Genomic DNA, 15,884 nt, shown 5'->3' with positions numbered 1-15,884 from the left:
ATTAATGTTTTCAAGTCTTTATTACAAAGTCTTTATTTTATTATAAATGCTAGATATTCTCCAAAAATGCTATTGACTTTTCATAGTGAATTTACCCTTACAATGCTATATTTTTTTGAAATGCAAAGCTGGTTTTCCAAAATTAGATACAACTCTGTTATCAAAGGTTCTACTTTTTCATATTACTGGGACAAACTGAGACTCCTACCATGGCACTGAGGACAACTTGCAATGAAATAGTCTAAAGCCACTAGAGGCAAGCAAGTCTGTGCAGGCTTTAGCCTGTCCATCGAGCTCATTTGGCTCACTTGTTACAGACAATCTGGCTGTTGTTCTTCTGCCTTGATGAGGAGGAAGAAGAGAAGTAGTAGTAACAGTAATAGTACGGTTTAATAATAGTAATGGTAATAGCAGGTACGGTTTACTGATCACTTGGAATGAACCAGGCCCTTTGCTAAGTATTTTACATATTTTATCTAATTTAATTCTTACTTTATGTAAATAAAGCACATGTTATCTATCTTCACGTAATTAACCCAGTTTATACTTACCTATTTGTATGTTTGTTCTCATGTCTCTCTCACTAATATTTATGCTCCATGAGAGCAGAGATGATTCTTTACAGTTCACCACTGTATTCTTAATATCTAGAATATTATGTCCAGTACACAATAAGTGCTCAATAAATTTGTAAATAAATAAGTGCATAGATGGCATCATTCATTTATTCATTTATACCTAGTTGGTTTAGATACTATGCACAGATAATTGCACAGCTCAGTGGCATCTACACCAAGAAGCTAAATAAACACCTGACTAATGACAGAAGGGAATAGAACTTCACATACTCTCCCAGGTCATTGTTCCCAGAAGGCCTGAGTTCAAATCACTAAGTCTTCAACATCCCCCTATTTAAAAGACAGCTGTGCTCAGAGATCATGTAGAACTACTCACCTGTGCCCTGAGTACCCCCAGATGGTTATAAAGGGCTAACAAGCTTGTCGGCTTTCCTCTTATCACAGTCATTACTAATCCTCACAACAACAACAAAAAGTCCTCTTTTCTCCACCTTGAGCACAATTCTTAAATTGCCACTGTTTTTTTCCTACTTCACTTTAATTTCCTTTTCCTTTTTTATTTCCTTCCACTTCTGGACTTTGGGATCCATGGGATTTGATCTCTATAGCTATTGCCTTCCTTCTGACCCAGGAATTTATCTAACCTCATTACATCTTTGGTTCCTCTCCATGGCACATATACTAGAAACTTCTTTAGGGAATCCAAGGTCAAGAGTGTCTGGGGCAAGTAAGGCTGGCTGAAGTTCCAACTACAGATAAGGAGGCTTTACCACTTTCAGTCATTTTGTTTAAAAGCTAATTTTAACATGTATCCAAGCAGGCCACACCTCAAGTGATTCCTAAAGTCCAACAAAATGAATAAGTGGTTTTAGACATTAAACTTTTCCTAGTACCTAATTTTATTTATTAAATGCCAAAAAAATTTTTTTAGACATCACCAATTAAACATCAACATTATTAGGACTTGCTGGCTTGTTCTACCAAACTAAAATGATAAGTGAAGACTATGATCTTTCTCACAGCAAATAATAAAGCACCCAGTGCATATCCAGCATTCTACTCTACAAGCTTTAATGTCAAAGACCAAATGCCTGCCCACCAGGAACCTGTAGATAGGTACTGGGAATATACTTAAAATGATATACAAAACAAGATTAAAGAAACAAAACTGAACTTTTTAGCATGCTAAATGAAAAAGTAATTGAAATAGCAATAATATTTGTATTACATATAGTTTTCAGCCACAGGACTGGAGAAGGTCAGTTTTCATTCCAACCCTAAAGAAAGGCAATGCCAAAGAATGTTCAAACTACTGCACAATTGCACTCATCTCACACGCTAGCAAAGTAATGGTCAAAATTCTCCAAGCCAGGCTTCAACAGTACGTGAACCATGAACTTCCAGATGTTCAACATGGATTTAGAAAAGGCAAAGGATCAAATTGCCAACATCTGTTGGATCATAGAAAAAGCAACAGAATTCCAGAAAAATATCTACTTCTGCTTTATTGACTACACTAAAGCCTTTGACTGTGTGGATCACAAGAAACTGTGGAAAATTCTTAAAGAGATGGGAATACCAGACCACCTGACCTGTCTCTTGAGAAATCTGTATGCAGATCAGGAAGCAACAGTTAGAACAGGACATGGAACAACAGACTGGTTCCAAATCGGGAAAGGAGTACATCAAGGCTGTATTTTGTCATCCTGCTTATTTAACTTACATGCAGAGTACATCATGCGAAATACCAGGCTGGATGAAGCACAAGCTGGAATCAAGATTGCCAGGAGAAATATCAATAACCTCAATACGCAGATGACACTACCCTAATGGCAGAAAGCAAAGAAGAACTAAAGAGCCTCTTGATCAAAGTGAAAGAGGAAAGTGAAAAAGTTGGCTTAAAACTCAACATTTAAAAAACTAAGATCATAGCATCTGGTCCAATTACTTCATGGTCAATAGATGGGGAAACAGTGCAAACAGTGACAGACTTTATTTTGAGGGGCTCCAAAATCACTGCAGATGGTGACTGCAGCCATGAAATTAAAAGACGCTTGCTCCTTGGAAGAAAAGCTATGACCAACCTAGACAGCATACTAAAAAGAAGAGACATTACTTTGCCAACAAAGGTTTGTTTAGTCAAAGCTATGGCTTTTTGAGTAGTCACGTATGGATGTGAGAGTTGGACCATAAAGAAAGCTGAGTGCCAAAGAATTGATGCTTTTGAACTATGGTGTTGGAGAAGACTCTCAAGAGTCCCTTGGACTGCAAGGAGATCCAACCAGTCCATCCTAAAGGAAATCAGTCCTGAATATTCATTGGAAGGACTGATGCTGAGGCTGAAACTCCAATAATTTGGCTATCTGATACGAAGAACTGACTCACTGGAAAAGACCCTGACACTGGGAAAGATTGAAGGTAGGAGGAGAAGGGGAAGACAGAGGATGAGATGGTTGGATGGCATCACCAACTTGATGGACATGAGTTTGAGAAAGCTCCAGGAGCTGGTGAGGAACAGGAAAGCCTGGCGTGCTGCGGCCATAGGGTCGCAAAGAGTCATACAGGACTGAGCGACAGAACTGAACTGAACTGATAATTTTCATTCTGCAATTGTACCACTGCACATAGAAAATCTGCTCATCCTTTGTAGCCATGTTTACCAAGTAAACAGCTTTCCTGGGTGAAGAAAAGTTCTCCAGTTGGACATGAAATCTCTAATCTACTCCTAAGAAAAAAAACTTCAAACTGCATTCCATTTCCTAAACTAATGATTTTAAAGTTTTAAACATAAAAAATGGTTTGATGTTATGAAATTGAGTATACCTTATGAATTTGTTATCACCAAATATATATGGTAAGAAACAAAGTGAAAACAAGACTTTACCACCAGAGGGACCGTACAGTGACAGTACAATGACAAGAACCAGAAAGAGAACTAAGTAACAATGAGCGTCTGCCATGCTCCACATTCTATCAGGAATTTCATATTTTATCATTTATTCCTCTCTTACGTAGCCAACCTTTAATTATCCTCCAATGGTGAAGAGCTAAATCATAAATACATTATCCCATAAATAAAAGACCCATTTTCATTACTAACTTAAACCTCATTATATAAGAAAATATGTATTAATATGTAATATGTCAGGTGATAGCAACTTATAACAGTAAGCTAAAGAAGAAGTGGGCTTTCCTGGTGGCTCAGTGGTAAAGAATCCACCTGACAGTGCAGGAGACAGGTTCAATCTCTGGGTCAGGAAGATCCCCTGGAGAAAGTAAGTGAAAGCATTAGACACTCAGTCGTGTCTGACTCTTTGTGATCCTATGGACTGTAAATTGCTAAGCTCCTCTATCCATGGAATTCCCCATGCAAAAATACTGGAGTGGGTTGCTATTCCCTTCTTGGATCTTGCTGATCCAGGGGGTCATCTTGCAAGTCTATGGGGTCACAGAAGAGTTGGACACGACTTAGCAACTAAACAAAAAGAAAAGGAGAATCAGATGATTTTAAGTGACTGAAGATGATTACACCATCAGAACCCTGGATACAAACTTTGCCTTTGACAGCCTTCATTTTCTTTTTCTGCAAAGTTAATCTATCTCCTGATTTACCTGTTCCCATTAACCCTATTCCTTTACACCTTCACATTCCAGGGAATAAAGATCCTAACTTCTTTTAGATAACCAACCATTGACAGCCTCTTATTTGCCTGTTAGCTGTATTTCAGAGGTTTACTACACCTACAAAAACTGCATTGTAAGAATAACTAGATTTCTAGATCAGTTCATAAGAGCCTATTTAACATACATGGAGCTGAAAAGCTGTGGATCTTACCATAATAAACAATAGAAAAGTAATACGATGCTAGTAATGAGACAAAACACAGGTTATCTTCTTCCCCCAAGTGGCCTGGTAACTACTGGTGGGTTGCATTACCCTGGTACATCCCCCGCCCCCACCAAACACCTCGTCTCCAGTGTTTTCTCATCAATTTTAGACTTCATATATACTCTATTCCTCATTGTTTTTCAACCAAAAAGAGGGAGGAGGGATAGTTTCACTTAACACTCTTCCCTAGTTAATTTCATAAAATGAAAAGAATTAGGAAGGCACTTTGTCAGCAAAGAGGCTAAGGGTAAAGAGAGGTAACTCCCTCTTTTACCAGAGATTAACGTGAATAAAAAAAAGAAAAAGAAAGACAGTGAAGTCGCTCAGTAGTGTCCAACTCTTTGTGACTCCATGGACTGTAGCCTACCAGGCTTCTCCGTACATGGGATTTTCCAGGCAAGAGTACTGGAGTGGGTTGCCATTTCCTTCTCCAGGGGATCTTCTTGACCCAGGGATCAAACCTGGGTCTCCCGCATTGCAGGCAGACGCTTTACCCTCTGAACCACCCTACAGACTGTACGTCAGATATACGATTTATTAGCTCTGTGTCTTTGAATAAGTTTCTTTACACCCCTAAGTCTCAGTCCCCTCATCTGTACAATAGGAGTGGTAGTACTATAACAGCTATCTGCCCAGCATCCCTTCACCTCTTTCCTTTGGGGAACTACCTCCAGCCCCACTACCTATTCCATATGGCTTTGATAAAGCTCCCCACCAACTAGATGGGTATGTACCAGGTCAGGACAACTAAGAGTACCTCCAAGCACAAAGTTAGTCCAGAAATGGGCCATGACACAACAAGGCCAATTGAGGTCCTTTTCTTGAAACATGGAGGGGGCAGGGTTGCCCAGCTGTAATGAAGTAAGCCTGAAGCCACCATACAGTGTTTTCCAATATGTGCAGAACATCTATCTGCAAAAGAAAAGACTGAAGAAATGAGAGAAGAATTCCTGGTAACATCTAAGTCCCTGGCTCCACCCAACTAGGAATCTGGCCTATCCTTCAGAATACCCTTTTTTGCTTAAGCAAGTGTGAGTTGTGTTTTTGCCCTTGACAATGGGCAAAGTTCTATTTAATAGCCATTCACAGAGTAGCTGCAAAATTTAATGAAAAGCACAGTAAGTGCCCTACATACAAACCTTCAAGTTGCAAACTTTCAAAGATGCAAACGTGTTTGCATGTCTAATCACGTAAGTTAGTTCACACGTCTGGCACACAATGTCACGTGCATGCATCCTCTACAAGTGGGTCGGCTTCTGTGTAGTTTAGAGTACAGTATTATAGTATCTTTACTTCAAGCTGAGGATGTCCAGAAGCAAGCATAAAAGCAGTGGTATATAGCTGATTGTGTTAGCTGGGTACCTAGGCTAACTTTACTGGACTTACAAACATGCTCTCAGAATGCAACTCATTCACGTGTAGGGGAGCTACTGTAACTAACGCGCCTGGCAACTGCAGGTACTTACTAACTGGTTCATTGATGAAGTTGTTACTCCTATAATCAGAAAGTACAACCAAAGTATGAAAGGAATCCCGGAAATAAAAACAAAAAGGTAGATAAGTCTAAGACAGCATTCCTGGTTGGTAGCAGCAGTTTGGGGACAAATATGAAGAAAGTGACTCCACAGGTAAGGAGAGAACCTATGAAGTTCACAGCCAATATCAGACTTCAAATGAATTTGCTATGAAAGAACTAAGGAATTTCACTTCTTGCACTAAACTCACCTCAGAGTATGACTGACTTTCCAAAGGTTTGTCTTTTCATGAGATCAGTGTCTCAATGTTTAAAGAGATTTCAAAATGTACAACTATACTTTTTAAACATCTAAAGCCAATTTCAAAGTTTCGAGATTTCATAAAATACAACTTAATTTCCATATGGTTAATAATTATTGTGTGAGTCACTGTTGTTCCCTAAGTAGTAATATAAGTTTATCTATTAAACACTATAATTTAAGGAAGGTATCCTTCAATTAATAAAACAGATGAATTCCTTAAAATTTTATACAGAGAATTATACTATCACTATGCAATGGGAAAAGAAATCACAAAACTGGGTTATACACTCCCCACCCCACCCTGATCAGTCAAGTTGAAGAATTAAAAGAAAATGAAGACTTAACTCCACTGCACTCTGACTGCTGCCATACTGCACAACCACCCCTTATGTAGCAGCTACTATGATATATGCATGGCACTGTGTCACCACAAGCCAGGCTCCACAGAACGTGCACCATTAGCTGAACTGCATTATTCAGGTACTACAATCTGTTGAAATTTATCTTTTATCCAATACATAGGGGGAGAAAATTAAAATAATTTTCTCATTTTAAATGTTACTCACCTACTTTTCTTCCTTAAAACTTTGAACTTCCTCTACCTATTCAACTAGAATCTAAGGTGAGGTACCATCTGATTTAGCACATTATTTGACACTTAGTTTGGCTTCTCAGGGGTATTCTGCAAAGAGCACTTCAATTTCTGTACAAATCTAAAAACCACAATGCTTAAAGGTGAGGAATCAAAAATAATACAAGCCAGGGCAGGTCAATTATCTCAGTGAGTTACAACCTAGTTTTAGAGAGTGGATATAGAAATTCTAAAAAATATTAATAAAAAAAATGCTGAAAAGGTCAGTCAACAAGTTCTACAGGCAATCTGTGAAGGGAGTGAGGTTACTAGAGAAATCAAACGGTAGTAATGAGGCAGGTGACTCAAAAGACACAGGCTATAGGCGGAGCTTTGAAAGAAAGAGAAGTATTTAGAAATACGGCTAAGAAACTGCAGAGTGTTGCCAGTTTCACGTTGTGCTGCAACTACTACTATAGATCTTTGGGTTTTACCTGGCAAACTCATGGAGGTTAGAAAAAGAGGTGTCATGTGAGAATTTTAAATATGTCGGGTAACACAGCAATTTCCAATTTTATGTATTTCAGGCTAAATTTGTTGTCATACTGTATAAAAACCTCAATGAACTAGAAACCAACTAACAAGACTTCTAATCAGTGAAAGAAAATATATGAAATCCAGGCTGTTAGGAACTAGAACTAAAAATTCTCTGTTATTAAAACCTTTCTTAAAACTTGGCTATAAAAATACACAAAGAGGTTTTTCTATATGTGGTTCTGGGGGCCATGTAACATATTTATTCCTTTAGACATTTCTAAATTATATTCTTAGATCAGGCTGATTAGACCTCTGCTGATTCACCTGACTCCTAAACTCGCTAATAAATTGCTTTTTGCATCAAGCTATTTGCTTACACTAAGGAATATTATAAGAAAAATCATAGAAAGCTCATGGTATGGCTGCTGGAAGAATACTACCCAAATTCTGTCTCTCTTTATGTACATCAGGTTTCAATAACATGAGAAGCAATGTTTTTACGCAATGGAACCTGTGAATCCCATAAATGACCCATTATCCCCCTTTGTTTTGGCCTCAAAGAAGTTCAGAACAATGTTTGTAGCCTTTTTCTAAAAAAATTAATGGACTATGTAGCTTGCATCTCTAGAAGGATACATTACTTCAGTTTATTACTCTATCTTTATTTTTTCTTTCATATGATTCTTTTACCTGTACTCTTGAATTTTTTTTAATTGCCTCACATCCTTTGTGGAATAACATGGGTGCAAATAAATAATACAAAATCTAGAATTCACAACAATTAAACAGCATTGAGCACTGGAAGAATGCTAAAATTTCACCACATTCTACTCTCCTTTTAAGCCAACAAGGTAGAGGAACAAAAAACATTTGCAAACAAGCCTTTGGTTTCTTTAGAGTCCAGGATATCTGCCAGAATTAATACATATTCAAACCAATCTGTCTTGGCAGTATACAACAACTGGAACTCAGGATGATAAACCCAGGGCACTAAAAGAGCCTATGAAATATTGTAAGGTTTCAGGCTTTTTCTTCAAAATATAGAAGTAGACTAAGATATCATTTTAGATATATTTTAACCACCATGACCACCACATTTTCTAGCTAAAACTCTAAGAAAGACCAAGTAAAGACAATGCTTATTATCCCAGTTAACCCAAGCAAATATGGACCTTCTTTAAGGTTCTCTTCTGGGCCTCTCTGAAACTCAGTGGGCATGTCTACCCTCACAGTTTCAGTTTCTATGTAAATAACAAAAAAAAATCTCTCTACCACTTCAACTGAATGCCTTGTTATAACCTCAAGTAAAATGATCAAAATGGAGCTTTACTGTCTCCCTCTTCTTCCTCACCACATAAGCAACCCTTTTCAAAGATCTCATTTTGTCCTATTCCAAGTCAACTTCGTCCCTTTCTTCTCTTCCTCTCTGATATTCTATCTTATCAGGCTTAACCATTTCTTCTTCTGAAGTATCTTTCTGGTTGGCATTTTCTTTTTCATTTGCACTTTTATGTTACTAGTTCAGGCCCTAATTACAAGTTGACTTCTCTCCTCTGCTCAGACTTTCCATTTCACCCTATATTTCACTGTCTCAGCATTGTTTTTTATAAAGCCATTTTCCTCAAACTTGCAATAAGTTTCCTAAACTTATTACATCATCAAAGTGACATCCCTAGACCTGAACTTTCAGGGAAATCTAGGATATGGCCCCATACTAATTATCTCACATTTCCCGTAACTATCCCTAAATCACCATTCACTATTCCAGGCCAGGTTAATGCACCTACCACACTTTGATCTTCATCCCCAGCATTCATAAGACTGTCGTCTTTCTTGTCTTCTAGATCTCTGTTCAAATGTCACCCTCTCAGAGAGGCCCTTGACCACCAAAAAGTCACTATCCCTCTGCTCATTATTTATTGGGCACTACGTCAATAAATAATAATGATGAGCACTATCTCCTATCACTAGGATATAAATCTTGTAAGTTCTTTGAGGGCTGCTATTGGGTATGATTTTTTTATATTTCCCATGAAAGTTTTCCTGGACATGTAAGAACACCAATAAATACCTAATGATCAGTTTACAAGACAGAATATCTGCAATCTGTAAAAATATAAAATTTACTAAAGCCAGACATAAACACAGAGAAACTACAAAAATGGTAATGACATAATAAATATTATTTAGTATAAGTTCAGAATCACATCATTTTTGACTTGAAAAGTTTTCCTAAACTAATCAAACACTTAATTTCTATTTCAACAACTAAAATTTCATTAAAATGACAACCACTAAGCAAATGATTCTAAGGGAGCAAGCTAAAGTCTTACTTAATGTTATAACGTCCAGTTTTCAGTATACATCTATCAGGAAGCTGAGCCAGTTTTCTTGAGAGCATTTTAAAATACTTTCTGCACTCCTGCATGCCTGTGCCTTGTTCATAGTCAGTAGAAGCAGAAAGTGGCAGTCCATCTCTGACACGAATGACTGAGGCAGATAAAATCATAGACATTTCCACCAGCAGAGAAGATCTGAAACAAATTAACAATTTGGGTTAGGTAAGAAATTAAGCTCAAGGCTGATAAACAGTGCAAAAATATGCAACTCACTAATAATCAAAGACATACTAATTAAAGCAATGACATATCATACTTTCTTTCACAAATTAGTTGTTAAAAAAAAATCACTTGCTTCCTTCTGGAATTTCTGTAAGTATACATGGAAATAAATATTGGAATAAACAGCATTGTGAAAACAATTTGGTGATGCTCAACAAGAGTTTAGAAAGACATGCCCTTTGACCACAATAAATATACATCTCTCTCTCTCTCTCTCTCTCTCTCTCCTTATCCTAAAGAAAATAATCAGATTTAGAAAAAAATTTTAACAGAAAGACATTTTTCTCATAGAAAGAACTGAAAACAACCTAGACATTCAACAACAGGGGGATGGTTAAACAAATTACTAGTACACCCCATAATGGAATATAATGCAACTAAAAGTTATGTTTGTTAAGAACAGTTTAATGATATGGTAAAATGTTTATATGTTAGGTATTAAAAAAGCAGGATCAAAACTGTATATGTTGTTTTCCATAAAGACAAAGAAAAGGAAGAAGGGAGGGATAAATGGCAAAACAGATAATGGAAGGAAACATGACAAAATCAGAATGCTCATTTCCAAGAAACAGTATTATGGGTAACAGTTACTTTATAATTTCCTAAGTCTCCGCAATATTCCACAATGGGAATATATTATTTTTATAATCAGATAAATGTTTTATAAAAATAAGTCTTAAAGCTAAAGGAATACTAATCAATGCTGTTCTCAATCTTTTTACCAGAAAGCAAATCACAATGTATGGATGTGAGAGTGATGTATGGATGTGAGAGTGGACTATAAAGAAAGCTGAGCACTGAAGAATTGATGCTTTTGAACTGTGGTGTTGGAGAAGACTCTTGAGAGTCCCTTGGACTGCAAGGAGATCCAACCAGTCCATCCTAAAGGAGATCAGTCCTGGGTGTTCATTGGAAGGACTGATGCTGAAGCTGAAACTCCAATATTTTCGCGATCTGATTCGAAGAACTGACTCACTTGAAAAGACCCTGATGCTGGGAAAGATGGACGGCGGGAGAAGGGGACGACAGAGGATGAGATGGTTGGATGGCATCACCAACTCAATGGACATGAGTCTGAGTAAACTCCGGGAGTTGGTGATGGACAGGGAGGCCTGGTGTGCTGCAGTCCATGGGGTCACAAAGAGTCGGACACAACTGAGCAACTGAACTGACTAAATCATAATGACCTGTTTTATTATATTCTAATCATGCTTTACAAAAATAAATAAAAGACCATAGGTTTATACAAGTCTGGAAGAAATCAGGTAAACAGTCAAACTTTGATAAAATACACACATACACAGTGGTTCTCAAATTTTAGCCTGTATCAAAACCACTTGAATTTTTATTAGAAATGCAGATTTCTGGGTCCTCCCCTCAAAAAATTCTAATCCACTGGAGTGCAGCTTGAGCATTTTCTATTTTAAGCAAATTTCCCAAGTAATTACTATGCTTATCTAAGGACCATACTTTGAAAAAAATTGAATTACAACATGTTCAGTTCAGTCGCTCAGTCGTGTCTGACTCTTTGCAACCCCATGATCTGCAGCACATAGGCCTCCCTGTCCATCACCAACTCCCAGAGTTCACTCAAACTCACGTTCATCGAGTCGGTGATGCCATTCAACTATCTCATCCTCTGTCGTCCCCTTCTCCTCCTGCCAATCCCTCCTAGCATCAGACTCTTTTCCAATGAGTCAACTCTTCACATGAGGTGGCCAAAGTACGGAAGTTTCAGCTTTAGCATCATTCCTTCCAAAGAACACCCAGGGATGATCTCCTTTAGAATGGACTGGTTGGATCTCCTTGCAGTCCAAGGGACTCTCAAGAGTCTTCTCCAACACCACAGTTCAAAAGCATCAATTCTTCGATGCTCAGCTTTCTTCACAGTCCAACTCTCACATCCTTACATATCCACTGGAAAAACCATAGCCTTGACTAGACAGACCTTTGTTGCCAAATTAATGTCTCTGCTTTTCAATATGCTATCTAGGTTGGTCATAACTTTCCTTCCAAGGAGTAAGCATCTTTTAATTTCATGGCTGCAGTCACCATCTGCAGTGATTTTGGAGCCCAGAAAACTAAAGTCTGACACTGTTTCCACTGTTTCCCCATCTATTTCCCATGAAGTGATGGGACCGGATGCCATGATCTTCGTTTTCTGAATGTTGAGCTTTAAGCCAACTTTTTCACTCTCCTCTTTCACTTTCATCAAGAGGCTTTTGAGTTCCTCTTCACTTTCTGCCATAAGGGTGGTGTCATCTGCATATCTGAGGTTATTGATATTTCTCCTGGCAATTTTGTTTCCAGCTTGTGCTTCCAGCCCAGCGTTTCTCATGATGTACTCTGCATAGAAGTTAAATAAGCAGGCTGACAATATACAGCCTTGACATACTCCTTTTCCTATTTGGAACCAGTCTGTTAGCAGTCTAAAATTAAGTGATAACTCTTTCTTGCCAGGTCATAGAGCATAATGCCACTAAATACGTCTCCTTCACTAGCAGCAGTAAAATTGAAAAATTTGGTAACAATGTCATAGGCTTTTTTCAAGATAATATATCTCAGAGACTAAATTAATCCTTACCTAATCAACTTAGTTCAATATTATCTCGCTCCAAAAATGAAAAACTGAGTTAGTAATATATCAAACAATGACAAAGAAAATCAATTGGTACCAAGTTTGGAAACCAGGGGCCCCTAATTTTTGTCGCTATGTCAAGTCGAAATCTGAGTGCCCAATCATGATGATAATTGATAACAAAACTTAACCCAAATAATAAAGTTAATACATTAAATTTACTTCCCCCTTTACCTCTATTCATGAGGGAATGAGAGGAAAAGCTAGGTATTAATATGTCATTATCCTTTAATATTTTTCTTTTCCATTTATTTGAAAAAAAAAAAAAAAAAACCAGCAGGAATTAAATTAGTCTTTACCATAATGGAATCTTCAAACAAAAGTTCCAACATGACATATCCAAATCATTTTTTGTCTTCCTATTCAACCAGCTCCTTTTTCCTTCTGAAGGCAGTAGCAAAAGAAAGCTGGGATCAAGGGATAATGTCTATACTATCAATCTCTTTTTAAAGTTGTTACATTTATTAAACCACAATTGTAACATTTAGCCTAAGTGTAAGAAATTAGGAAAATGGCTTACTTTATACCCTTACAATTTATGATTTAAACAGAAAATTTCATCTTTCCACAAGTATACTGAAACGCAAGGACCACTCTAGGAGTTAACATGAGGGCAGGATTGTGACTTACAGTTTCCAAACATCCATATTCTTAGTACTGTTTAAAAGAAACTGCATTCTTTATGTTTGCTCTTTCTAGATTCTCAACAGAAATATTAGGAATAAGCTTTACTATACAGTGCCAGGAGAAGGCAATAGCACCCCACTCCAGTACTCTTGCCTGGAAAATCCCATGGACAGAGGAGCCTGATGGGCTGCAGTCCATGGGGTCGCTGAGAGTCGGACACTACTGAGCGACTTCACTTTCACTTTTCACTTTCATGCATTGGAGAAGGAAATGGCAACCCATTCCAGTGTTCTTGCCTGGAGAATCCCAGGGATGGGGGAGCCTGGTGGGCTGCCGTCTCTGGGGTCGCACAGAGTCGGACATGACTGAAGCGACTTAGCAGCAGCAGCATACAGTGCCAACTTTCACATAATCTTCAAAGCTACTCTTTTCTTTTTTATGACTTAAAAGACAAAAATGTATGATTCATACTTCCTAAAAGAATACCAACCTAGTTAAGTTCCATTCATTTAACAAACATTTATTATTTATGCCAGGGGCTATGTTAGACATTAGAAATAGATAGTTCCTACCATGGAGAAGCAGCAGTCCAGAATTAAAGAAATTCAGATGGAAAGAGCAAACATAACAAAAGCTATATTGCCAACTGCCTTACTAACTAGAAAACTACAGTTACACAAACTTGCCTTTCAGATATTCCTAATATACAGTTTTAGGCTTGTAACCAAAAGCACAACAGCAGTGACATTCCCTTTCTAAATTCTTGAAAGGTTTTCAGAGAACTACTTCAATAGATCTACTGATAAGATTTCTCTGAGGAGAAAAAATTAAACCTCTTCCTTAAATTCTTCAAGAGATGGCAATACCAGACAACCTGAGCTGCCTCTTGAGAAAACTATATGCAGATCAGGAAGCAACAGTTAGAACTGGACATGAAACAACAGACTGGTTCCAAATAGGAAAAGGAGTACGTCAAGACTGCTTGAAGTATTTGTCAATATTGTCAGCCTGCTTATTTAACTTCTATGCAGAGTACATCATGAGAAACGCTGGGCTGGAAGAAGCACAAGCTGGAATCAAAATTGCCAGGAGAAATATCAATAACCTCAGATATGCAGATGACACCACCCTTATGGCAGAAAGTGAAGAGGAACTCAAAAGCCTCTTGATGAAAGTGAAAGAGGAGAGTGAAAAAGTTGGCTTAAAGCTCAACATTCAGAAAACGAAGATCATGGCATCCGGTCCCATCACTTCATGGGAAATAGATGGGGAAACAGTGGAAACAGTGTCAGACTTTAGTTTTCTGGGCTCCAAAATCACTGCAGATGGTGACTGCAGCCATGAAATTAAAAGATGCTTACTCCTTGGAAGAAAAGTTATGACCAACCTAGATAGCATATTGAAAAGCAGAGACATTACTTTGCCAACAAAGGTCTGTCTAGTCAAGGCTATGGTTTTTCCAGTGGATATGTAAGGATGTGAGAGTTGGACTGTGAAGAAAGCTGAGCATCGAAGAATTGATGCTTTTGAACTGTGGTGTTGGAGAAGACTCTTGAGAGTCCCTTGGACTGCAAGGAGATCCAACCAGTCCATTCTAAAGGAGATCATCCCTGGGTGTTCTTTGGAAGGAATGATGCTAAAGCTGAAACTCCCGTACTTTGGCCACCTTATGTGAAGAGTTGACTCATTGGAAAAGAGTCTGATGCTGGGAGGGATTGAGGGCAGGAGGAAAAGGGGACGACAGAGGATGAGATGGCTGGATGGCATCACCGACTCGATGGACGTTGAGTTTGAGTGAACTCTGGGAGATGGTGATGGACAGGGAGGCCTGGCGTGCTGCGATTCATGGGGTCACAAAGAGTCAGACACGACTGAGCAACTGAACTGAACTGAACTGAACTTCAGAGTCATTTAACCTAGCATTCAAACCAGCAAACTAACAAAAGAAATTGGGATGACTGTCAGTGAACAATACGAGGCCTGACTAATTTGTAGAGACTTTAGTCACCTTCAGTTCAGTTCAGTCACGTCCAACTCTTTGGATTAGCAATCTTTCCTTTATTACCTCAATAAATACACCCCACCTTTTTTCTTTTTACCTTGAATTCTTAATACAGTTCCTTAAACATACACACACTCCAATCTTAATCTGGACTGTAGCAGTAGAAAAAGGAATCTGTTCACACTAAGGCCAAGCTTGGGTTAGGATACCCTTAAAGTCTAGCAAAGTAGTGACTGGAGAAAACATGGAAAAGCTAGTGGGAACTGAGAAAAGGGAGAGGTTAAGACACTTGCATGGGAAGATTCAAGAGCAGTATTTTAATTGGGGTTATAGATACATTTTTAGGACACTGGTCCATTCTCCCTCACCTTTAACAGGAAAAAAACAAGTATCATATGCCTTTACACCGCATCAGAAAACTGATAGGAAATCTGAGTGCTGGCTTATATATTCTTTGCCCAATAGCAACTGCTAGAGGAAACATTTCCACAATACCAAACTCCTACAGCAGTGGTTAGCAAGCAGCCTTTTAGACCCAAAACAACAAGACACTGGCCTCTCTTCTTTAGAATGTTGTAGGGTAATGACTGTGGGTCCAAGGTTCCAGGAAGGCAATCTCTCAAAAGTAATAAACAAAACCCAA

The 15,884-nt window shown here is 38.1% G+C and overlaps 1 protein-coding gene across 3 annotated transcripts in view; it reads right to left on the bottom strand.

Annotated features, from left to right (window-relative positions):
• Positions 1–15,884, bottom strand: part of SEC22A (SEC22 homolog A, vesicle trafficking protein) — an 85,072-nt gene that overhangs the window by 57,479 nt on the left and 11,709 nt on the right. For all 3 annotated transcript variants that reach the window (XM_005893410.2, XM_070370216.1, XM_070370224.1), the window contains one exon: positions 9,687–9,887. In XM_005893410.2, the coding sequence (XP_005893472.2) occupies positions 9,687–9,868 (182 nt within the window). In that variant the 5' untranslated portion in view covers positions 9,869–9,887. The remainder of the gene's footprint in view (positions 1–9,686; positions 9,888–15,884) is intronic.

This window comes from Bos mutus, chromosome 1 (assembly GCF_027580195.1).
Source record: "Bos mutus isolate GX-2022 chromosome 1, NWIPB_WYAK_1.1, whole genome shotgun sequence".
NCBI lineage: Eukaryota > Metazoa > Chordata > Mammalia > Artiodactyla > Bovidae > Bos > Bos mutus.
This window is presented reverse-complemented; position numbering and strand designations above follow the sequence as displayed.